The sequence below is a fragment of the Anas platyrhynchos genome, chromosome 2 (genome assembly GCF_047663525.1).
Source record: "Anas platyrhynchos isolate ZD024472 breed Pekin duck chromosome 2, IASCAAS_PekinDuck_T2T, whole genome shotgun sequence".
Taxonomy (NCBI): domain Eukaryota; kingdom Metazoa; phylum Chordata; class Aves; order Anseriformes; family Anatidae; genus Anas; species Anas platyrhynchos.
Window position 1 is genome coordinate 35187684 of NC_092588.1, and position 24383 is coordinate 35212066.

The window sequence follows — 24383 nt, forward strand, 5'->3', positions numbered from 1 at the left end:
CAGTTTCCCAGGATGAGTAATCACTCTTCATGTCACAATTTGTTATTCCTTCAGTTTGCTCCTTTTCTGTGGATGAATCATTACTACTAAGCCCATCATCTGAACAGTCTGGTGTGGAGACTGGATACATACTCTTCAATACTTGCACTGCACTAGCATGGCTACTTCCAGAATTGTACCACATATCAGATCAGTGTGAAAAACAAAACAAATAAGCTAACAAAAATAACAAAACCCACTATTTACTATTTTTTCCTCCAACCTGGAAAAAAAAGTCTTCACTTCCAATCCAGCTCACCCTGCGACCACTACAAATTGCAACAAAATTGTAAAAAACTGCAAATATGTTAACAAAAGCAAACCTATTGTGAGTGTGCTGCAATACTTCAGTGAGTACTGCTGCAAGAATTTTTAATCTCAACCCAAAGTCACTGTCAAGAAATGTCACATTTGTTTCTTGTAATAGCAGGAGAATCCTACAGAAAGCTTGTGGCTGAAACTATACCAGGTCCATATTTTCTTTGTATGACAGGAATTCTTGTTCCATGCATCTTTTCCTCCTCCCACACTTCCTTCATACCATTTATTACAAAACCAAGAGCTGATTACACGGCTATGCAAAATATGTATATCTTTCAAAAATATACTGCCAGTCACTTACTCAGATAACTGGATAATAAACAGGTATTAACAAAAAGCAGTAAGTGACTAAAAAGACAATACACTGACTGCATCGAGTGCATCAATTTTATGATTGAATGATAATCACAGATTTCAACATGTGTCTGTCAGCAGAATCCCAAGCCCACTGGTAGATAAAGCAAATGTCCAGTCTTCCTGATTGCCAATTTATTTCAGATGCACTTAGATGCAGGGAAGATACACTAACAGGAAAAGACTAACCAAACTTTAATTTTTTCACTAATTTCCAGGTCTGTTCTTCCCAAGCACATAAACAATTTAAGATCCTTGGACCTTGGGTTGAGATCCTGTAGAAGTGTTCAGCATGTTCATCTGACAGAGTGTGGTGGTGTGAAACAACATATTTGAGAGGCAGGAATGTCAACATGAGTGGAGAATGAGGAAAAGGGTTTATCTGTGGCTTTCATGTGAGTCAAGACACCTCTTACTCATCCAACACATCTATTTTTAAGCATCATTCTGGGAAATGAGTTTACAGCTCCTCAAGGATTACTTCAAAACATTTCCCATAAGGCACACAGTGCTCTCAGAGCTTTTACATACAAGAAAAGTATGTTTGGAGTATATTTGTTGACACTGGGGCAGAGCCCGTTGTGGTTTAACCCAGCAGGCGGCTAAGTACCACACAACTGTTTGCTTACACCCCCACTCTGTAGGGATGGTGGAGAAAACAGGGTGGGGGGGAGGAAGGTAAAACTCATGGGTTGAGAAAATTGGGGGAAAAAAAAGAAAGAAAAAAAGAAGAAAAGCAGCAAATAAAGAAAAGAATGCACAAAACAAGTGATGCACAATGCAATTGCTCACCACATGGCCCCTGATGCCCAGCCAGGTCCCAAGAAACAGTGGCTCCTCCTGGCCAACTCCCCCCACTTTTATTGCTGAGCATGAGGTCATAAGGTATGGAACATCTCTTTGGTCACTGGGGTCTGGGGTCAAATATCCTGGGTGTGTCCCCTCCCAGTTCCTTGTGAACCCTCAGCCCCCTTGCTGGCAGCACAGCACAAGGAACAGAAAAGACCCTGATTCTGTGTAAGTACTGTTAGGCAAAAACTAAAACATCGGTGTGTTATCAATGTTGTTTTCTTCCTAAAACTAAAACTCAGCTACTCTGAAGAAAATTAACTCTATCCCAGCTGAAATCAGGACACAGTTATCATGCCAGCTACTGAAGGTTTTTTGTTTGTTTGCTTGTTTTGTTTTGTTTTGTTTTACTCCAGTCTGGCTATAGACAAGAGCAAGGAAAATATGAATGGGGACATTAAATAACATTTGAAAAACTAATGGGGTAAAAGAGGTGGGGAAAATAATCAAACATATAATTTCTGACCACAGGAAGAGAAGAAAGGCATGGCAATATATTCAGTCATGATGTATACTTTACAAAGATAATTTAAGAATCCACTATGCACTTAAGTATTGTGTTTTAATAAGCTTCATTTTAAAAGTACCAAAATCAAAATATGAAACATTTTGTTTTGAACATCTGAATGCAAAGTACAATGAGCAGAAACCAGAATAAAATAAATCAGAGCTTTTCCTCAAGCCTTCACTGTGGTTGGGACTTCCTGCAACAGGGGAGGAAACACACTGATGAAGAAGGGCTATCACAAGATATTGAGAGGTATTGTCACAGGAGAGAAGAAGATATCATGGCAATTTCAGGATGGTTTAAAAACTATTTTTGCCTTCACGTACCAGAAGTACTCCTCACTTCACTTAATCTTATCCTGCTCCATTCCACCAAATTTTTACATCTTCCAAAGAAAAATGTTAAAAATATCTGGTCTAAGTTAGAGACTCGTTATTTGTGCTCTGACCAGTTGTAATCAGCCCTGGGGGACAACTGCTCTACCACAATTTATTTATGCTTGTGCTCTGTCCAGACGCTCACAGATGCGTCAGTTTGAAAATGATGCTGCAAAACACAAGAAGAGTTTCTGATCCTTTTTGAGTCAGAAATGACTCAAAAAATGACCTTTTTTACACCTTTACCATTTTTTTACATCCTTTCCACCACAGACAGACAATATATTAGGGATTAATTTTGGCAACAGTTATTTTCTGTTCTAGTATCTTGAGAACTGATAAACCGATAAAAAATGAAGTCCCCTTCATTTAACACTACCCAGCCCTCTACTAAGTCACTTGGAAAATTTCTTATTTACAACTTCCACTGGTAAAAGCAAACTGATGGCAGAAGTAGTTCAGGGACTCTTTCATATCAGAGAAGCACAAACAGAAATAGCTGCTTTTCCTGCTCATTAATTGTAAAGAAGACAGTGTCATGCTAAAATTTATTAAAACTAGGTGGAATTATTTTTTATTTAAAAGGAAAAAAAAGGCCTGGAGAACTTCCAGAGGCTTTTAGCTAATCTTTCAATGCACGGAGTGGTTTTACAGCTAAGCAAACTAAACTATTCAGCTGGTTGGCAACTAGGTAAAGTAACTTCTCTCTTCCTTTCTGGATAAAGGGTCAAACAATTTTGGAAAATCTTCAGTGAAACAAACATTATTTCCAACTTCATGTGTGCAACATAAAGGTTTTTTTAAGTAAGCAAAATCTAGACTTCCTAATCTTTTTAAAAAGGTATACCAGCATACTCTAGGTATCACTTTAATTGTCCAAAGACAATTATTAAATTTTAAGGAGTATATGCAACAAAAAGTGTAATGATTGCCAATAATGTTTTTAGTAGCTTCTTCTCCCTTTTGTGAGGTGATTTTGTGATAAACATTCTTGACATATAAGAGAAGTTTAGTCCCAGATCACTAATGAAGTCTGAAAACAAAAGATATGAAATCCCACTGCTGGAAAATCAATATCAAAACTCCTAAAGTTTTAGTGATGTTGTTTTACAGCCCATAGCTTCATTTCTCATCACTTCAGTCTAAGAATTGTATTTCTCTAATCAGTCAATTCCATCAGGGCAGTATAAAGTGACCCTATCTGACTGTAAAGGATAGATGATTGCCAAGAACTACAAATAAATAAATAAATACTTTTTTTTTTAAAGTTCCTTTAGTTGTTCACTTTTTTCATGGTATTGTGTCTTTCTGCAGCCAGTAAACACTGGTGTTCAGCACAGAAGAAGTCAGTATATGTTACATTTATACAGGTACAATTTAGCCTAATAAAAAATTTCCTATTTAGTTGTGTAGAGTATAAGATTCTTTTTCCAATAAGATATTATTGCTTATTTGAAAATGTAGGCAGAATGCCTTATAAATCTTTTACACCTGCATTAATATGAAACAAAACATAAATAGCACTTTAAAAAATACACTTTTACAAGGCATATATTTAGGAGTATAAAATTATTGACAACTCTCTAACAGGACTGAGAATCTTTTAATGAAGGTGCTTCATCCTTATAAAATTAATAAAGGTATACAATTACAGATAATATTAGAGCAAACCATTATGATTTTATGTGGCTGAAATGAATATACAACCAATGGGATGTGTCTAAGAAAAAGTACCTAACTGAGCTAAAGAAAAAAAAAAAAAAAGAGGAAAAGAAGAAAAAGAGGGAAATAAATAAACACATAAATCACCACGTGGATTAATTCATGGAAGCTAAACATATAAATGTTCTGGAGAGATGAGGAGCAGGAGTCCAGGGAGGTGCTGCTCAGTTGACCTAGCAGTCATTAGTGAATTCCTTCTGTGACATCTGGTAGAGACATTCAGTAAATTTTGATAAGACCCATTGTAAAGGATACTTACTCAAAACCAAATGCCAGCCCTTCTTATTTACATCAATAGACAGTTCAGTGTACAGGACTTGTGAACAGCTGAATGTCTGAAAAAGAAACTGAGTCTTACTGAGATCAAAGAAGTACACAGACAATCGTTACTAGCATTTTTGAGGTAGAAGGAGTTGAACATACATATTTTTTTCCATTAGATTGGTTTATTTTCCTTCTGGTTTATTTTTCTTCTCCTTGACTACAAAAATTACCACTCATGTCCTTCCCATAACTTATTTTTCTTCCAATTCTATCATGACTGCAATCCATTATTACCACAGATACAGTAAATTTGTTTTGAGCTCTCTCTCTTATCACTTAATTCTATTTTCCATTATGGAAGCAATTATGAGATCAGAAATCACCTGACAGAACTCCCAGTACAGTTAATGGGAGTTTATAATGGATTTCAAAAGGAGCTGTGACCAGATGACAACTTGCGATCTTAAAGAACGCGTACTGATCATTTTGTCCACATTTGGTTTTATTGTTTATTTATATGTACTATTGGTTTATATTGGCTTTTCTCCCTGCCACCCTTCCACTTCAATTTCATTACCTACAATGCATTCATGACTTTTAGATCTTGGATCCAAGATGGGACTGAGGTTTATGGAAACCTGGAGCTGGTTCAAATACAAATAGTACTAGATCCAGGATCTGTCTGAAGAGGATTGACAAAAGCCAATGGTTAGTTTTCAGGTCATGGCTTTGGACAGCACACAGCCATGGAAACATTAGGTCTGGCACAAGTGAAAGGGGTTGGTTCACAACAGTAGCTGGCACAGATCCACTATCAATAGAACAGGCCCTGATGGCCTGATGATGAGCATACTGTCCATTAAGTAGTCAAAATGGAGAAGTTCTCACAACCAGACACTATAAAGCCTCACAGAGCTTTAGGTATTCAATAAAATCCTGAGTGAGTCAACTGAAGGGCAGAGCAAAAAAAAGTTGCAAAAAAAGGGACAAATACATGAGCAGCATGTGCCTACATCAAGATGTCTGGCATGTCTAGAAGCAACATCATTAGATGGAAAAAAGAATTTTCCCTTTCAATGGGCCACATGAAATCAGTGTATAAATAACTTCAGTACAGTGAGATACCAAACTGACCTCCCTTCACCTGTAAAACAACACCCCCCTACATACTGCATGTCAAGAAAGTTACTGACCTCTGTGAATTACAACAATGGTATTTCTACGAAGCAAAACAAAACCTTTCCTCTTCAAATTCTAGGTTAAGTGTTCCCACCTTCAGTTTTGTTCCAACATGCAGCACAGCAATTACAGATGTAAAATGATAAATTAGGAGGATGAAATTTTTTATTGTAAAAGATCTGGGACATTCCCATCTGAAGATATGAGGTATAGAGTCAAGGATCCCCACTAATAACATTCCCCCAGTCTCCCCACCCATATATTGCATAAATTAAAACTATTAATATAAATTAAGACAAGACCATGGGTTATGTTATGTAATCTTGTTCCACGGCACCTTTTTGTCATCAGGTATTTCAAACACACAGTTTGAAAAGAAGCTGCTATATTTGATAATTCAATAGTGTCAAAATAATGCAATAAGCTTCAAAAGTCTAGAGCCCACTTATAAAGAATTCAGAGAGATCTAATTATCACTGCTTTGCGCTATCAATCAATATGCCACAATGCAGCATCCTCTTTCTTAGTAGAGTTGCCTGGGAATAAGGTTCACTGTTTTGTGTGCTACTGACATAGGTCTTGAACAATGTAGGTGGTGAAAATTGCCATATGGTCAATATTAAATGAAAGTTGCTCTGCTATAAATCAAAGAATGGTGTTGGCTGTCATCACTGGAAATACACAATCACTTTCCAAAAGGGTCAAAGGACACTACTTGTTTTGGTTTTGCACTGGGCTACAGCTCAGAAACTAATTTCCCAATCCTCTAACACACACACACACAAAAAAAAGTATTTTTTTTTTCCCATAGTCTTGTACATTAGCTCTAACTAAATCTCATTCTTCTGAAATATACCGATATGCCAGTCACTCAAAGTTATTCTGTGGGATAGAAAACTTCAAAACAGCATATAAAGAAAGGGATTATTTTATTAAATCAACAATTTCAACTTCAAGTCAATGTAAGTAATAAGAAAAGCTTTAATTTCCAAGTATTTCACTATAGGAATCTTAAATCATATCAAAAAGGAGTTTTAAGTATACAAAAATTTTACAGTATGTAATAAATTTAGAATTCCATATAATATACTGGTATTTGTCCTCTCTGTGACATACATATCGCTTTCCACTGCTATTGACAAAAAAATTTCTTCATTCTGTAAAGTTAGAGGATCTCTCACCATGTGAATAACTACTCCCTCCCTCACAAAAGGGAAAATTGATGTCTCTTTGTACAGAAGGCACAAAGTAAAGGGCGGGTTTGAAAGCTCTGCAGGTCAAGACTGTATTACGGCAAATATTGTCTGTAAGTCGAGTTGTGGGACTGGGTGACACAGTTTCTATAGCATTTCAGCACATCAGCATCTAACCACCCACAGACAGATGTTTTTCAGAAAGCATTTTTAAATGCCCTCTCACAGTCCTATCCAGAACTGCCTCACAGCACCGTAGAAAACATTAAATGGTATCATTTTAAGGGTGTGAACAATGTCTCTCACTTGTGGATTTAAGCCTATTTTCAAACCTAAAACAGAAACATTCAGCTTTGGGCAGTAACAGGGCACCCTCCTGGGACACCAGTGTTGGATGGACACAGAAGTGCTGTCAACAGGGCAAGGGAACTATGACAAAACTAGTTTTGGGGAGCATCAAAGGATTTCACTGCGGATCTCGTTTCCCAAACTATCTAGGAAGCTGCTGTTGTGGTTTAACCCAGCAACTAAGCACCTCCACATGGGAGGGGGGAGAAAATTTGAGTGGAGGAGGAAGATAAAACTTATGGGTTGGTATAAAGACAGTTTAATAGGACAAAAAAAAGGGGGGGGGGTTATTAATAATTAATTATGAATACAGATACACAAAACAAGTGACACATAATGTTCAACACCCACCACTGCCCAGGTAGTCCCCAAGCAGCAGCTGCCCGCCCTGTCCTGGCCAGCTCCCCCCAGCTTATATTGTTCCTCATGACACCATATAGTATGGGACTTCCCTTCGGTTACTGGGCCAGCTGTCCTGGCTGTGTCCCCTCCCAGCTCCTAGTGCACCCCCAGCCTCCCCACTGGCAGGGTGGTGTGAAAAGCAGAAGAGTCCTTAACTCAGTGTAAGCACTGCTCTGCCACTAAACATTGGTGTGTTATCAACAGTATTTTTCCCCTAAATCCAAAACACCGGCTACTATGAAGAAAATTAGCTCTATCTCAGACAAAACCAGGATATCTGCTTACTCAAGAAGGGCTTCATTTCACAGTGATGAGGTAGCCTAAGGGTAGTGGCATTTGCCCTTCAGAAATGTATGACCACAGACTTGGGCGAGCCTGGATGTTCACTGTGAGCAGTGTGGAGACTTCCCATCCTGGTGTACAGAGATGCCCAAGCAGTTCCACTTGTTCTAAAAGACAGTTATACACAGATGTACAGAAATATCCATATGTACACAGAGAAATATGCATGGAAAAACTCCCTTCATTTCCCAACACATGCACAAATGCTTCTCTGTGAACACACAAAAGGAAAAAAAAAAAAAAAGCATAGCATAAAAGCAATTACAACAGCTTTAGATATGAGGAACTTGAATAACCTGTAGCACTGAAAGGAAGGAAAACACGCACCCTCACCTCATGAATCTCAGAACAGGTTTCACTGCCCTTCAGTCTTGTACACTTGGCAAATGCCCACATTTGCCTGTACCTAAAGGCACTCCAGACCTTTTGAAAACTGTTACTACCTTAAAGGTTGTTAGCTGACACTCAGCTACATATTCTGTGTGGCTAAATGACGTGCTATCCATCTGAGTAATTAAAAGAAGCAAACAAACAAGGAAAGCCTAGAAAATTCCTCTTATCTAGAAGCACATAATTTCCTACTAAAACAATCTAAATTAAATCTAACATAAACTAAAATATACACCAAGACTACTTATTTTTCATTGAAGAAGAAAGTATTGAAGAACAGTCTCTGTAAAATTTCACACCAGCCTGCGAGAGTGTTAAATGTTAACTAGCTAAAGAAAAAAAATAAATTTGACAGTTAACTGAACTGTGATCAAACTTCTCCAATAGTGAAAAAACATGAAGGCCATAAAAAAAAAAACAAAACAAAACAAAATAAAACACTACAGTATTCATATGACATCATTAGGTATGAAATTAAAATGTAGGCCAATTGTTGGCACACAAAACATAAATGAGGGATTTTTTATTGACAGATCTTATGAATATGTTTCATATAATAAAATTCAGCTTCTCTAAAAACAACACATCATCATCAAAGTATTAAATTGCAAAGATGCTATAGTTGCAAAGTCCAATATGCTGAACGAGGAAGTTTGTTTCATGTGTGCTTCATTCATGCAGTGGTACAGTAAAGACATAAGTATATACATAGATGGATGGATAGACAGACAGACAGACAGATAGAAAAACTGTTACCTACAGTAACAAACATAAGATGAATGCTACCGAGTAGGCAAAATTTTCCTAAAAAGACTCATATTTCTTTTAAATCTTTTTGTTAAACTTAAAGAAATACAACACTGTAGATAAAATTCAACAAATCATTAATTTTATCTGATTGTGTTAAAAAAAAAAAAGACATTTGAAAAGGTCAAAACAACTACTGTAAACAGTAGTTTGTTCATAAAATCTCCACTATCTTATTCTTGAAATTCCCAAATAGTTTAACGGATAAAAGATTTTCTTACTCAAAAGGAAAGCTGTGTTTTACTTCACCTACTTTTATTTAAACATAAAGTCAATTCAGACTGTGCCGTTATACAGACATTACCCACATAGGTTCCTTCCCAGTATCCACACTTCAGAACTTATAGAACAGCATTCCCTGGTATCCCCTTTTTGGTTTAAGAGATAAGAGACTTAATGTTCTGGCAATGACCATAACAAAATCAGCAACTAGGCTCTATAGAGAGGAAATGTATGGAAGGAAAAATATAGGACTCTACCATGTTATATATATTTTTAGGCAATCAGAGACCTATTGCATGATCAGCAACCTGCCTGTGGCACTCTTCAGGGTGGGAGTCAAGCCTGATCAACAAGCTGAACTCAAGTATTTCCATATCAGTACCATCTGATGCACAAAATTATTTTGACATCTCATCCATATTTTCCCCAAAATTCTTAAGCATGAAACAAAAAGGGAAAATAATAGCATGCTATTCCCGTCTGCCCTGCATTAGGAGCATGGTAGTTCAAACCTTAAAACATGTGAAGTATCTTAAGCATTCTTATAAACAGTCTGTCACAGTTGCATTCAGACCAAGAAGCAAAATTGGAAAAATGGATCTCAGCTTCCTCTTGGAAAGAAATGTCCTGATGAGGGGAGGGGAAGTATTTCCTCCCTTGCCAAGGTACCAATGAAACATATATCCATGCAGTCTTGTCCCTCGTGCTGAAAGAAACAAGCAGCTGTGTTCCACTTCAGTAAGCAATATATTAAAAGAGTTGGGAGCAGGAGGTGGCAGGGGGATGACCTGAAGATGCCCCTTGCTCCTAAGCACCTTTTGTAAACTGAGCCAACTTAAGCTTCAGTTCTGACTCAGTTATCACTCCAAAAATCACCCCAAAATCCCATGGTAGTGGTACATTGTAATTACTAGGAGGAAAAATTAGTGTTGTCTCCCATGGATACTCAAAAATACTAAACTTGGTTTAGAGTTGCCACCTCAATTAAGTACTTCAAACAATATTTAACAAGGGGGCACTGGGAAGAAGGAGAATAGATATTCCTAATGGAAAAATTGTAGCCCTGTAATTAATCTATGTCAAAGTTCTCCTATCCCCCAAAGACATATTTCAGAAAGAATGATTAAAATTTTCATATGATATTTAATAGTCCAAGAATAAAACTGGATGACTTCCAAGCTCATAAAACATAAGGACTGCAAGAGCTGAAACTTCACTATACAGCGCAGAATCTGCTGGAAACAATAACAAGGGTGTGGATAATCCTTCAGTATGCCAGGAGGATGGAACAGCTGGGAGACCACATTCTGGTAGGACAAGTTTGCCCAACAGAGAATCCAACACCCATTTTAAAGAAGACAGAACTGCAGTTTGGAGGTGATGCTTTTCACAAAACAAAAAGGAGTTGGCTTTTTAAACTTAGAATGTATTAATGTTACAATTAAGGAAAGACCATTCGAATGGATGTAGCAAAAACTATGTCATGGAAGTGAATAACATCTACACAAAGGTTTATAGAAACATTTTCTTTGTATCTGTAGGTAGAGGATAAAATTTTATCTTGATATCTCTATTCTAATAGACCAATGCATTTTATATAGCGTTTTATAACTACACTTACCATAGAGCAGAAGAATATCAGGGGGCAGATAAGCAGTTTAGCCAAAAGGATATTTCACATGACCTCATCAGAAGTTGAAATCAAGCAAAAATTACTGTCACTATTCCATATTCTCTATACAGCTTATTCCTTATTCGTAATCTCTTACTGTATCTTCTATAAGAGATAAAGCTGTCAGATACACGACAGATGAGACCCACATTGTATGACACTTATCATGGATTTCAGATTTCTGAATCATGATCTAAGACATAATTACTGTTAAAAATATTATGAAGGGTCGTTGAAGGGTAACTTATCCTGTCAGCAGAACAGAGTAAAGAAAGATACCGCATTTATTTTTTTTATATTGAGTTAGATCATGTCCCATATAAACTGTTCTGACCCAATCCAACAACTTGTGTGGATACAAGAATTAAAATTTCTACATTCCTGAATTTATCATCTCATACTTTAAAATCTACAAGCTACAAAATTTATTTTTCTTAAATGAGTTAAACTTGTTCTGAAAGCTGAAAAAATCAGTGCCCCAGAATTTGAGCATTATAGTATTCTCTACAAACATTTAGCATATAGAACAAGAGCCAGGAGATAAAGTTTAATTTGTCATATTGTGCATTAATTGCTTTTACAAGCAAGCAGTGAGTATATGTCTCTATCTGGAGTTTTGACTATGTTTTCACCTCAAAAGCTTTAGCACTGTCTTTTAAATAGCTTACTGTCTTTCAGTAGAGCAGACATAATTATGGATGAGGTTGATGCTACAGTCTCTCCCAAAAGGCCTATGTATCACAATACCCTGAGCAAGCCCATCAGATGTTTTCAACACATACTCATAGGAAAATGTTTTAAATTCTGCAAGATCTGTGTCCAGATGAAAAGTCAATAGCAGATAATGTGTTCTGGACACAGAAACATAGCATCACCTGGGGGGATAGGAAGTATAGTTGCTTTGGAATCTCAACTAAAGGGCCCCACACTTTATTAAACCTGGAGTTGTGGGTGTGTAGGTGTTGGATTACACACATCAATAGGAACAGAATGATTTCTGGAGGCACTTATGGAAAGATTTTGAATTACGGTACTTATCAGGCCCCAGGGAGCATTTTGGCAAGTTTTTGAAATTCACTCATGAATTCCTCATGCACTTCTTGGAGACAACTACAATGACTGAAGCATGGAGGTTTCAATGACCCTTTGCAGTTTCATCATGTGTGATTTCCAGTGCTTCTCAGGGCTTCAGAGGGGCTTCTTAGTGCAGCAACATAAGCCCCCTGCAGAGCACAAGTCCCATTGTCAGTGTATTGCCACACACCTCATGGTCTGTGGCAATACTTCTTCAGTAACTGTGTCCATGTCACTTCTGTGAAATTTGGGCTACATTGTAAATCATTACAAAAAAAGATTTTACAGGATCGGTATTTCACTACATTGTTTTGGCTGGTATCTGAATTCAATGTTATCAAAGATGAAACATGATGCAAGCAATTAAGATGTGAAGAATATAATCAAGGGGGAAGACCATGTCTTGTGAAACAAAAGCGCAAGCTCTTGAATACACGATTTTCTAAAGATAAGAATAAGGAAGCATTGTGGGTTTCCTGGATGTGAATTCTCCATCTCCAGACATTCTCAGAACAGAGTAGACAAACATCTGTTAGAAATGGTTTAGCTAGAGTTATGCTGCCTCAAGATTAGCAGCTAAATGATATCTTGAGGCTCTTTCCAAATCCATTTCCTATTACACTCTCTCTGTAAGCAAACATACGTGAACATTTCTGGAAGAGGAGGACCCTGGTTAGATCAGTAGCTCAGCAGTCAAGTCACAAGAAAAATGACTTATGTTTGCTCTCCCGTGGTGTCTCCTTAGTGTTGTGATATAATTGTCTTTGGTGGGCAAAAGGAAGGTTTCTTCTGTCTCACAACCCAGAACAACATTCCATCCCTACCATGCTCCCAAACGAATCCATGAAAATGGTCCATGAATCTACAGAAAACATTTGTTCAGTAATTCTACCCACTTGTTTCAAAACAAGAAACATCAAGAATTGGCCAATAATTAATCACAAGTAACTCATAAAGCTTGAATACACATACTCTGTTCATACAATAAAAGACACATTAGTTGGAGATTGTGTCAAAATCCACAATAGAAGCCTTAATCATAAATTAGTCATTAAATTACTGCCATTTTCCAAGAACAGAGATATTTATGGAGCTTTGTAGATTAAATAAAAGTTTTCAATAAGGTCACATTTATACATGTGTTCTGTGTTTGTGTAAGTGAAAACACCACTAGAATTCTTTGCTAATTGAACGGAATTTAACATCCACTACAGTGTTTTCACTTGATGATGCCTTAAAACTAGATTCTATTTGGTTATGTTTTAGTTTTATTTTAGGAAACAAACGTGCAACTAAAAGTTTTAAAGAACAGACACGTGTTTAAGAATTCTAATTTACAACAATGTGAGTTCTTTTAACCAGAAATATGATAACAAAAATAACTAAAATTAATCTGGCTAACGTTTCAGCAATATCCCATTAAGTTAGCTAATGTCAACACAGTGGTTTGTTTTAATCTAGATCGACCCCAAGCTTTTGTGATTTCAGCTAAAAGTGTGAACGACAAAAACATCTACAGAACAATGCACCTTCATAGCCTAACTGCCTAATCCAAACAGAGTCAAGGGCCACAAGCAAAGGGGAACCAAGCTTCTGTAAGCATAGGAAGAGCTATCTGCCTCCAAATGTCTATTTTTAGGCATCTTTTTTTTGTTTGTTTGTTTGTTTTGTTTTTGTTTTTTTTGGTGGGAAGCGGACTGGAACTAGGCATAAAAAGTTACGCGAAGCATGATAATTTCATGGTTAGCTTTTCTGTATTTTACATTAATAGATCATTCAGTTAAATGTAAAGTATGTCCACATACAGCCAGAGCAATTAAATGGTATTGTCACATAAACACATTAGCTTTCATTTTGTTCGTATATATCTGAGTTTGAATGTTGCAGTATAGGATTTCCCCTTCTTTCAGCTAGTTATCTCTGTAGCTGAAATGTAGGCATACCTGAAGCAATACTCCAGGGAGCAGGAAACAAATCTCCCTCTCTCTTTTGTAATTACTGACTCAGGAGAAAGAGACCTAAGCTGCAAATAAAGCCACATTTTTAGGAACCGTACTCCCACAGGGCCAAAAGCTTTTGCTAATACTGTATGTGAGCAGTACAGCTGCTTGCTATGTAAATGGCTTTAAATTTTTGCCTAAGTTTTCAAGATAAGGATTTGCTCAGAGAAATCTTCCACTGCATAATATTCCAGATAAATTGTTTGTATTTTAATAACTTCTGAAAAGAAATTTTCTTCCCCATTTCTCCCTTAGCTAGACCTACAAATCTCAGAGCTAGACACTGGACTAGCGAGAAGTCATTCCGTTAAGCATGCCAAATGATAAAATTACTTGATATGAGCAGTAGAGAAGGGAATCTATTAATATTATTGTGTTATTGTAGTGAATAGAGATACAGTAAGGTTCCTTTAATGATCCAGATAATGCATTAAGGGTGTGAAGCTCTTAAAAAGAAGCAACAGAAACTCATATGGCTATAACAACTTTTTTTTTTTTTTTTAATAAATTGGCTTTTGAAAGAAAGACAGCTGCTTATTAGACAAGCTACATGCATTTTCATAAACTGAGATATAATATTTTTACTTTTTTCATTAACAAGTACTATTGAGAATACAACTGCCTTACATCATTGCATTAGTAAACGCTTTTAAAAACTGAGATGTAAACATATGGCTAGGAAAAAAATATAGCCTATTTATCATGGCTCATTTTCCATCAAAAAGTTGTAATTAAATAACATCAGCAATGACCCATGAAGTATCTTTCTGAAGAGCATTGTATCTACTCCGTTTCATACAGCTAGAGAGAAGCATTTTTCTACACAGCTTATTCTGAACTTTTTGTGAAGACTTTGAAGTGCCTGGTGCAGAGTTAAAAACAAAACAAAACAAAAACACCACCTTGATACTCCTGCCAAACAGCTAGAGAAGAATTAACTAGAAGAACTCACACAGCTGACTCTCAATTCAATTAGGCACCATGGAGGCAGAGTTTATTCCATAAGCAACTGACAAATGGAAACTGCTTCCTGAAGCCAAAAAGGTCAAACTGAAAATGAGTAAGGCTTCCCACCACTCAAAGGTGAAAACAAGTTTATCACACTTGCCTTCTGCATGGCCTTCCCAGCTGCTGTTTATTTTCCCCAGCCCCTAAGACCAGCTGCTTTTTTCCTATTAAGCGCTTCTCAGTTCCTCCTTGGAGTTCTGCTGCCCTGTTAAGCTTTATTGCCAGCTTGTTTGCCATCAGGGTACCAGGTGGCTGCTTCTCCTCTACAGTGTCAGCAGTGGTTTCTGGGCTGAGTGCTATTGTCAGCCAACACTACTTTCCATACACTTTAGAGGGAGTAAGGCCAACCACAACTGTTTAAGCAAAAATCATGATTGTGTCAAAATTGTGAGAACTAGGAAAAAAAAAAAAAAAAAGGATATAATCTTCATGTCCACCTTCCACCTTTATTGTCCACCTTTCAGCTTAGAAAGTGTCCCAGAAAAACAATGAGTCCCAAGAAAAGCTAGATTTCAGGAGCTCAGGACTTCACAACATTTACAACTGGACCACTCAAAAGTTATAGAATCATAGAATTGGAGAAATGGGTTGGAAAAGACCTCCAAAATCTTCTGGTCCAGCCATCACTCTACTACCAATGTCACCCGTCCTGTTGTACTTCATGACACCTGCACACATTTCACACTTGCCCACTTATTAATTATTCTGAGTGCTGATGGTATACACTGTATCTGTAATTGAATTTTTTTTTTTTTTTTTTTTGTGCTCAGAAGACCAGAAGCAGGATTTACAGTGTCTTCAAGTATAAAGCCTGTCTTATGTTTGAGGACACTTTACAAAAAAACAAAACAAAACAAAACAAAACAAAACACAAACACTAAACAGAAGACATATTCCTAATGAAACCCCTCTGCCTTATGTGGTCAAAAGCACTTAGAAGTGCAAGAAATTCTAGAGTTAAGATGCTGCTAAATCCTAATTTCTTTCTCAAAATGTTGTGGGCAATCTCAGTTCCACTGAACTCAATGAGATTTTTTCCCAGGGATTAAATATGATCATAATTTAAGCTAATAATGGAAGCAGCTGGAAAAAAAAAAAAAAAAAAAAAAAAAAAGAAAAAAAGAAAGAAAGGAAGAGAGAAAGAGAGGAAGGGAGAGAGGAAGGGAAGAAGAGTGGAAGGGAAGAAGGGAGGAAAGAAAGAAACGGGGAAAACCTACTTTATACTTTTCATTAGTGTCAAGGTAAAATATTACATGCAGGCCACAAAGGAAGAGTATAACCCTTGAAAAGGAGATACTATTTCTACAAGAATGCTTTACTACAAAAAATGACTAAATATAACTTATCAATGATACTATACTCTCCCATATGCAAATGATTCTTCAGGTATATTGGAAATAAACACAGCATAATAGATTTTCATTACTGATGACAAATTAGTAAACCCCATCCTGCAATGAACTCAAGGGACTATTCCCATGTGTTTCCAGTATGTTAAAAATTTTACACAAAGGAAGTCTACGCTACGATGATACATATAAGAGCAAGTATCCATGCAGCACAGCGGTATTTTCCATTTTACTTGATTATGACCAAGACAGACCATACTCTCTATGTGCTAGCACTGACTGTATGTGAGAAAGGAAAAAAGTTCACACTATGGAACATTCATGACAGAGAATTCACTTTTATTTGTTAAACAAAGAGATGATTTGTCATACTCTATTTTTTTTCATAGTTGCAAGCAATTTCATTATATCATTATGTCTAAGATACAGGAACCAAGCATACATAATTGAAGACAAAGGAAACTGAAAACATACTGGACAGAATTAACAGATAAATGAAATCAGTAAATGCAACCGCCACATCCCTTAATTTGATGTCTGTGCAAAAGCATCTAAATTTCCTAGCACACAGCATACACCAGTTAGCCTATTTTAAATAGCAAATTTGTTTCAGTAATCCATATGGGTAAGTAATATTTAATCACATATATGTGAAAGTCCTTTAAGTACTTTATTTTTGCATGCATGCTCCACTCGTTATTGATATGTTCCTCTTTTTTAACAGTCTTCATTTGTTTTAAAGATCAAAGTAGATACACTCCATACAAAGCTATGTGACGCAGGCAACACCTGTTTCTGCTCCTTGCACACACACTCTTTCACTCACCCCCTCTTCTGACCTCTCTCTGCAGGTGACTATGAGCGAACAGCTAGTTCTCTGTGAGTACTGAATGGGACATACATATTGGCAGATGTGGGTGAATACTTTCATGTTTGTTAATCTAAAAAAGAGTAAAGCTTACAAAAATATAAGGAGTAGAAAACCTTAGACAAGTTAAAATACATAAAATCTCTACGTAAAGTTTATTTGGTCAGGCAGAGTTTAGTTTATCAAATGTCAATCCAAAATAACAGGGGTAAAAACTAAACAAAAACATTATAGTAACTTTATACTAAAAGGCAACAGTTACCCTTCTTTCCTAAGGCCACTGTACCACCGTAAATACTCTGACTCAGTGCATTACAGCATCCACATATCAGAGTGGTTCCACTTATGTACTGCTGATATTAGAAAAATAACTTTATTTAAAATTATGTATGAGCTAAAGCATTTTTTCAGGTGTAGTTTTGATAACCGTAATTTTGTTTTAATTAAATTGTTCTTCAACAATCCCACTGATTTCACAAACCTGTGAAATCAAAAAGAAAACACAGAAATTAGGGCTAAAATTTAAAGTACACCAAAATATGATAAAAGAGAAATCTAATCCTTTATTGTGTTTTGTAAAAGTTTTCCATAATGCTGACTTCACAGTTAAATAAACAATTTGGATCAATATTTTGATGAATCTTGATTCTTTTTCATTACTAAAATATTCAGAAGTGAACCAGAGCCTCATAAGTTACATTATTTGTTCCGATTATTCAGTGATTTGGAGGGTCTTGCTTTGTAGAAATAATACTAACTGCAAAATTGAATAATGTTGAAAAATGCATTAAACAGAATAGGTGACTGTAATAGGTAAATATAATGAATCAGATAAGCTGAGATAGTAATGTTTCCATTTATGATTGTATTCAGGTTTAAAACCTTCCCCAAAGCAAAATGGAAATTTAGCTTTTACAAATATTTACTCATGCAGATGGAAATAGATTGTTTTGCAAATGTTGCTGACTGTAAAGCACCCCTCTCCCCATATGTTTGTAAAAATAGAGTAATGATGTAAGTGTACCTATTACATGGATCCACTTGGAAAACTAGGGTTGTAAATTGGAAATTTACAACCACGTTTAATTACACAGCTGAATGTGTAAAGTTACCTTAGAAGCCTTCAACTTGTCATTTTTAAACACTGAGGGAAATCGGGCATAGCAACTTCACATTTATTCAATCTTGTTTTTTTTGTTGTTTTTTTTTTGAATATATAAATATGCAACTTTCCTTTGGGAGATTAAAAACATTTTGCAGGAAACAAACTATTATCTCTAGGTAACCAACAAAGTACAATTGGAACAAGATCTTTAAGTTTCATTTTGACAGGTGATAAGCTTGGATTTTATATTACATACTGTACTGATATTCAACATAGCAAGGCACATACCATGAAAACCTTTGCATCAAAAGCAAACAAACACATGAAGCAAAAACAAAACAAGCAAAAAACAGCAATGAAACAGAAGAAATAAAGCCTGGGAAATCTTAGCAACATTTCTTACCCTTTATTAACCTTATATATATTTTTTCATCACTTATGTTTAATGTTTAACAACTGTTTTCCTTGGAGACACTTCATTTAGCAGAGTTACAAGCATTGTCACAGTTTGATCTTTAAGTAACAAATTTGTCTTAAGGGTGGAAAAAGAAAAGCAAATGTATATAAGCCTGTTTCACTTGCAAATTCTTCTCATGACTGTTATCCGCAAAAACTCCAGAGACTGTGGTCTTCTTAGCTGCAGAAGGAAATGGGATGCTAGCCAGAAAATATATTCCATGTTACCCTATATACATTATAGAATTCTTGACTGATGAGAAATTAAATTTATTCAGATGACATGAGATAGAGAAGTCAGGCTGGAGATGCAAGAGATGGACACCCTGAGGATGTCCATTTAGTGTACCTTTCTCAGTCCCCCAGCAAGACAGATCTCTATCTACCCTCTGAAGTCCCTTTGTTTTTCCTATGTGCTTCAGAGTGCAAATAGCTTAGACTATACTTCCTCACTTTTATGTAGCTGGAGTTAGGTGAGATGGGTCACACCCTGACAAGCTGATTTTTCCAATATAAAAAAGAATGACAATGATTTAGAAGTGGTTAATATAAGCAGCAAGCCACTGATTTACTTGAGTAACATAACTGAAAACACTACAGCCATCTTAAAGTTAATGAAATCACAGCAGAAAGAAATGCAGAGAGACATCAGAATTGGGGCCTACACTTGTGACACATTTTAGAAACATTAACTGGTGATTTCTCATAGCTTTGCTGTCAGTTATCACATTTCATCATCGCACTTCAAAGATCAGGGAAATGAGACACAGAGAACATAAGCATTCCCCAGATCCTGCTGTAACACTTAGGCTGGTATTACACATTGCCAAACAAGATTTAACCAAAATGAACAGAAGTCACACATCAAGGATCAACCTTCCTCTTTTCTTTCCCCCATTCTCTACGTTCATGGACCTGCTCTCTGACAGCTCAAGAACAGTCAATTATGAGTTCATTACAAAATCTTAACCTTTTCCATCAGAGTTTTTGCTACTTGAACTTGAAATCCTTCCTCTTCATGATAAAAGAGCAAATTATACAGTTTTGGCTTAGAATGAATCTCAGCCTTGTAAAACACATTTACAGCAATTAGATAATAAGGAGTGTTAATATTTTTTAGAGCAGAAGAATACTTGGATTAAAACAAAACAAAACAAAACAAAACAAAACAAACAAACAAACAAAAAAAAAAAACACACACATACAAAACACAACAACACAAGAAACACACTTTCGTAGATCTTTCACCTCCTGGTCATTTTTGTACCCTGGGATTAGTCAATCATCCTACTTTTTTCTGTTTTCTGCAGCAATCTGATCCCATCTGCTGAATCCATCAGTCAGCTGTGGAGACAACAGCCTTTCAAGGCCTTATTTAATGCAAAAGGATGTACTCCCTGCTTGCTGTTCCCAGGGTGCTGCACTTCTTGGAGTCATTTTCATTCAAGAAAATTGAGTGAAAAGTAGGTGTAGAACATGTCCAATATGATTTGGTAATACTTCAGGGCTACTTTGTGCTCTTTCTGTACTGTTGTAAATGACTACACAAGGCACCGGTGAAAGAGGAATGGGGTCTACATCTCTTAACAATAGCTGTGACAATTAAATGGAATAAAAAGTACACACTGGTTTGCAGCAAGATCTTCTTGGCTTGTAGTGAAAACACTCAGCCAGTATGGCAAATAAAGGAATCCAGAAAGGCATGAAAAAATGAGATCATCAGCACAATTCCTAGCTCTTTCCAATACTCTGTAATATAAAGGACAACAAATGGCCAGTTTCTTCCAGCTGGAAAGTCTGCAGAGTAGTCCTCAAGTCGAACAGTTCATTGATATGCCCTTCTAGGCCAGATGCAGTTCCACAGGATGACTTCGTACCTCATAGTTTTCATAGTTTTATAACCATTTGAGTCTTCACTAGAACCCTGTGGGTATTTTTGTGAGCATTTTTTTGGGTTGAAATGTCAGTGGAAGCATATTCAGCTCACCACTGTCAGACTCTCAGATATTGTCCATAGCTTCTCCTGATTCACGCAGCTCATATGTCAGGGCAGCCACAGGGCTGAGCCGCAACACACGACTGAATTATCTGAGTAAAGATATTCTATTTTTGCTAATTGATATTTCAACCAGATCAATTCTTTGTTCGTTGCATTCCTTCACTAAGAGCTATATTTAATTTATGTTCACTCAACAAAACAGGTGTTTTGGAAAAGCAAAGTCTAAAAGTCTATCAATCTGATATAGTCAAAACCAAATAAAGTGACTTAATTAAAGTTCCTTCATCAACATGCAGCAATTTAGACTGCACTCCCATTAAAAGTTTACATTTCTTTTCAGTAATGGCTAGCCTTATTAACTGTCTGCCAGTGATTATTCAGCAAAACCAACAATTTATTTTATTCTCCAAATTTTTTTCACTAATGTTAGAGAAAGAGCTTTACTTTCCTAGCAATTATTATTTTGATTTTGAACTTTAGACTAATCTTCTAACAGAACGAAATTAAACAGGCTGTGTTTCAAAACATATACTTCTTTATGATTCAAATACAAGTTCTTGTGTCAATATATGTAGCTGCTATATCAATACACAGCTAAAGAAGTATTTTTATTGTAATGTATGTAAATTAATATTTGTCTGTATTCTTATTTTGGAACACAATTGTAATAAAGTTCAGTACGGATTTGAGTGATGAGCAGGAATAATTATCTATTAATTTACCTATACATCTATCCAAAGTTGTTTATACAAGACATAGAACTCTGTGGAATCCAAAAATTTGGACAATTTTTTTTTTCCTAAAAGCTCAGAATCCCACTTGTCAATGTTTTTGAAGTAAAACAAAAATAAAACAAAACAAAACAAAAATAAAAAGCAAAGTATTTATAGAACTATATGATATAGATTTTCATTTAATACCATTCACAAAATTAAAATTTTCAAAGTACAAATTATGTTCATGGTATTTACAGACTTGTATGACTGTGTAGAGCAAAATAAAGTATTAATAGCATTACATTGATTGTAATTATTATGGTCAATATTAATCTGAACTCTTACATTTTCTGTTTTATATTTTTAAATCAATAAGGACAGCCCTTACTTCAAAGGCTAAATGATGATAATAAAAACAACTCAGGGAACCTTTGTTGTTTAAAATCATTAGGGAAAAAAATAATAATAAAAAAAAAAATCACAAAAATGTGTATACATGTAAATGCAGTTATGCACATTTTTAAGTGTTTGTAAGAAAACATATTTTTAATCTGTAAAGAAAAAGGGGTTTTTGTTTGTTTGTAATAGTGTGATGTTCACCAGCTACTGTTGGGAGGACTGAGAAATACCCTGAGTGTGTGAAAACTCAAATATAAGGCAGTTTTTGAAGAAATTAAAGCAGCATAAATGTACACTCATGATCATTAACTCCTGCTCACCTTTATTGATGCCTAACATGCAGTGTCCAGGAAGGTAACCAAAATTACACATCCAGACTGTTCTCCATGAGAATTAAAAAGTCTATTCACAGACATCAAGAAAAAAAGTTCCAGCTGTGATCATCTAGTTTGATCACTCACATACCTGCATACTGTCTACAGAATTTCCAGCTACACTAACATCTATCATTTAGAAAGCCCTGTTGCCACATGTTGATGACTCCAACTTCATTGCCTGCCTTAAATTTTGGTTACAATGCTTAGGGCTTCTGGCTGCTAAGACATAGTATTAATTTCCTCCATCACAGCTTGAAGAGTTGAATCTTTCTTACTTAAATATCTATTTACAGATATTATCTCCTAGGTTCCTAGTTGAATGCCTTTAGGTGAGGCAAACTTCTAATAGGTTTTCCCAAACCCTGAGTCATGTTTTATCACCTTCTGTAATCTCTCAAGTAATTCCAATCTTTAATGCAATCCAAACTGTGGATTTTAGGTGATACTATTTTGAGTAATTGCTTTGTTACTTAGCTTTTTAGACATTCAAGGAGTGATCTACCCTTTTTTATTACAGCATTATGCTGAGAGCTCACTCTCATTTGTGATCATCCTAAATCCATTAGGTCACTGCCTTCCAGGACAAAGCTTCATTATTCTGCAGCAGAGACAGATATATTTCTCTGGAGCCAGATATATTTTATTTGGTTCAAATATATTTCATCTGGTTATAATAAAGTGCATTTTACTGGAATGTGGCCATTATATCAGGGGATTCATATCATTTAATAACTTCAACTTCTCCTTCCCACTGGTTATCTAAACCTATCAGGCACTAATGAGCCCCATTCATTTACATCTTCCCATTAGAAACTCTATGTTTTGATTCCTCGGTAAGCCAGCTTTTAATTTACCTAATGTGTGTCCTGATAATTCTCTATGTCATTTTTAAAAATTACAATGTCATCTTTTATAACGTTAAATGTATTTGGGAATCTAAGTTTACCATAATAATGCAAGTTGCATAAAAATATATAGTTGAGTTTGGAAGCTGTTCTGAAAAAAAAAAAGCTTTTTGCACTGAAATAAAAGATTTTTTTCCTCACTACAATGGAAAATTTCTCCTTCCCCTCAAATGTTTAGTTCAATGGGAACTTTTCCAAGATTAAACCAAATATTAGATAGTAGAAACAAACTGACATGAACTAAGGCCATAACAGCACATTCAATTAAATTAGGAACCTTGCGTCTGATTCCAACTGTCCCAAGCTGCATTTGAACTCTCCCTTAACTTTTCAAGAGTGATGTAACTACTGGTTGAAATAATGTCAATCTTTACTTTATTTCACTATCTATAAATAACTGAATACAAGTAGAAAAAGTTCCAGGCTAGAAATTTGTTTTCTCTCTCATTTTCAGATTCCAAAAGCTGTTATATGAAATGGTTAAGCTTCAGCTATGGGTGTTGCAAGACATCTAGCCATCCAACAGGCCTGGAGAAATTCTATTTAAAGGAAATCAATCCTGGCTGGTATTCCGCTTCCGAAACAGACCTGGAACTGTCTAGAAAATTTTGGAAAACGACTCATAAACCAAGCACACAAAACCTTCATGGCACTCCATAGGAAGGCTATATGGGATGGGGAGATAAAACATGCTGACATTTTAAAATTCTAGTTTATATTACCACCTTTGAGATATTTGGTGGAAGAAATATACCAGTAAGTTTCTCCAAAAGAATGTGGAATCTCAAATTAAAGTTTCCCAGAAGTTGAACACAGATTCACTTCCAGGACAAGAAAAAAGTTCTTTGCTGTGAATTTACTAACCACTGGGAAAAGTCTCCAACTATACATATTACATATGTTCTTATTAACCAGGCATGTAATTAACTAATACATTTGTTATGTCATATATCTAGTGTACTTGTTTGAGAAAAAGTCCTAGCCTCGCCTTATCCACTGAAAATTTCCCGTGCTTCAATACTGCTTCAGAGCAGAATACAAACACAAACAGCTGAATTTGACTGACAGGAGTGTGTGTTAATATCATAAAGGTGTCAATCAACTGTTTCTGCTTTAAGCCTGGTCGATTCTGTTACTC

The 24383-nt window shown here is 35.9% G+C and overlaps 1 protein-coding gene and 1 long non-coding RNA gene across 8 annotated transcripts in view; one reads left to right on the forward strand and one right to left on the reverse strand.

The window, feature by feature from the left end:
• C2H8orf34 (chromosome 2 C8orf34 homolog) overlaps positions 1 to 24383 on the reverse strand; it is a 186855-nt gene that overhangs the window by 2651 nt on the left and 159821 nt on the right. For 3 of the 7 annotated variants that reach the window (XM_027452327.3, XM_027452320.3, XM_038175040.2), the window contains one exon: positions 17783 to 19030. The exons of 1 other annotated variant lie outside the window; for it this stretch is intronic. In XM_027452327.3, the coding sequence (XP_027308128.1) occupies positions 18927 to 19030 (104 nt within the window). In that variant the 3' untranslated portion in view covers positions 17783 to 18926. 3 more of the 7 variants (XM_027452324.3, XM_072034538.1, XM_027452322.3) reach the window with 3 other exon arrangements.
• On the forward strand, positions 1529 to 24200 carry LOC140001859 (uncharacterized). The gene is made up of 3 exons (XR_011807476.1): positions 1529 to 1731; positions 20160 to 20312; positions 23700 to 24200. It is a non-coding gene; the product is annotated as an uncharacterized lncRNA (long non-coding RNA).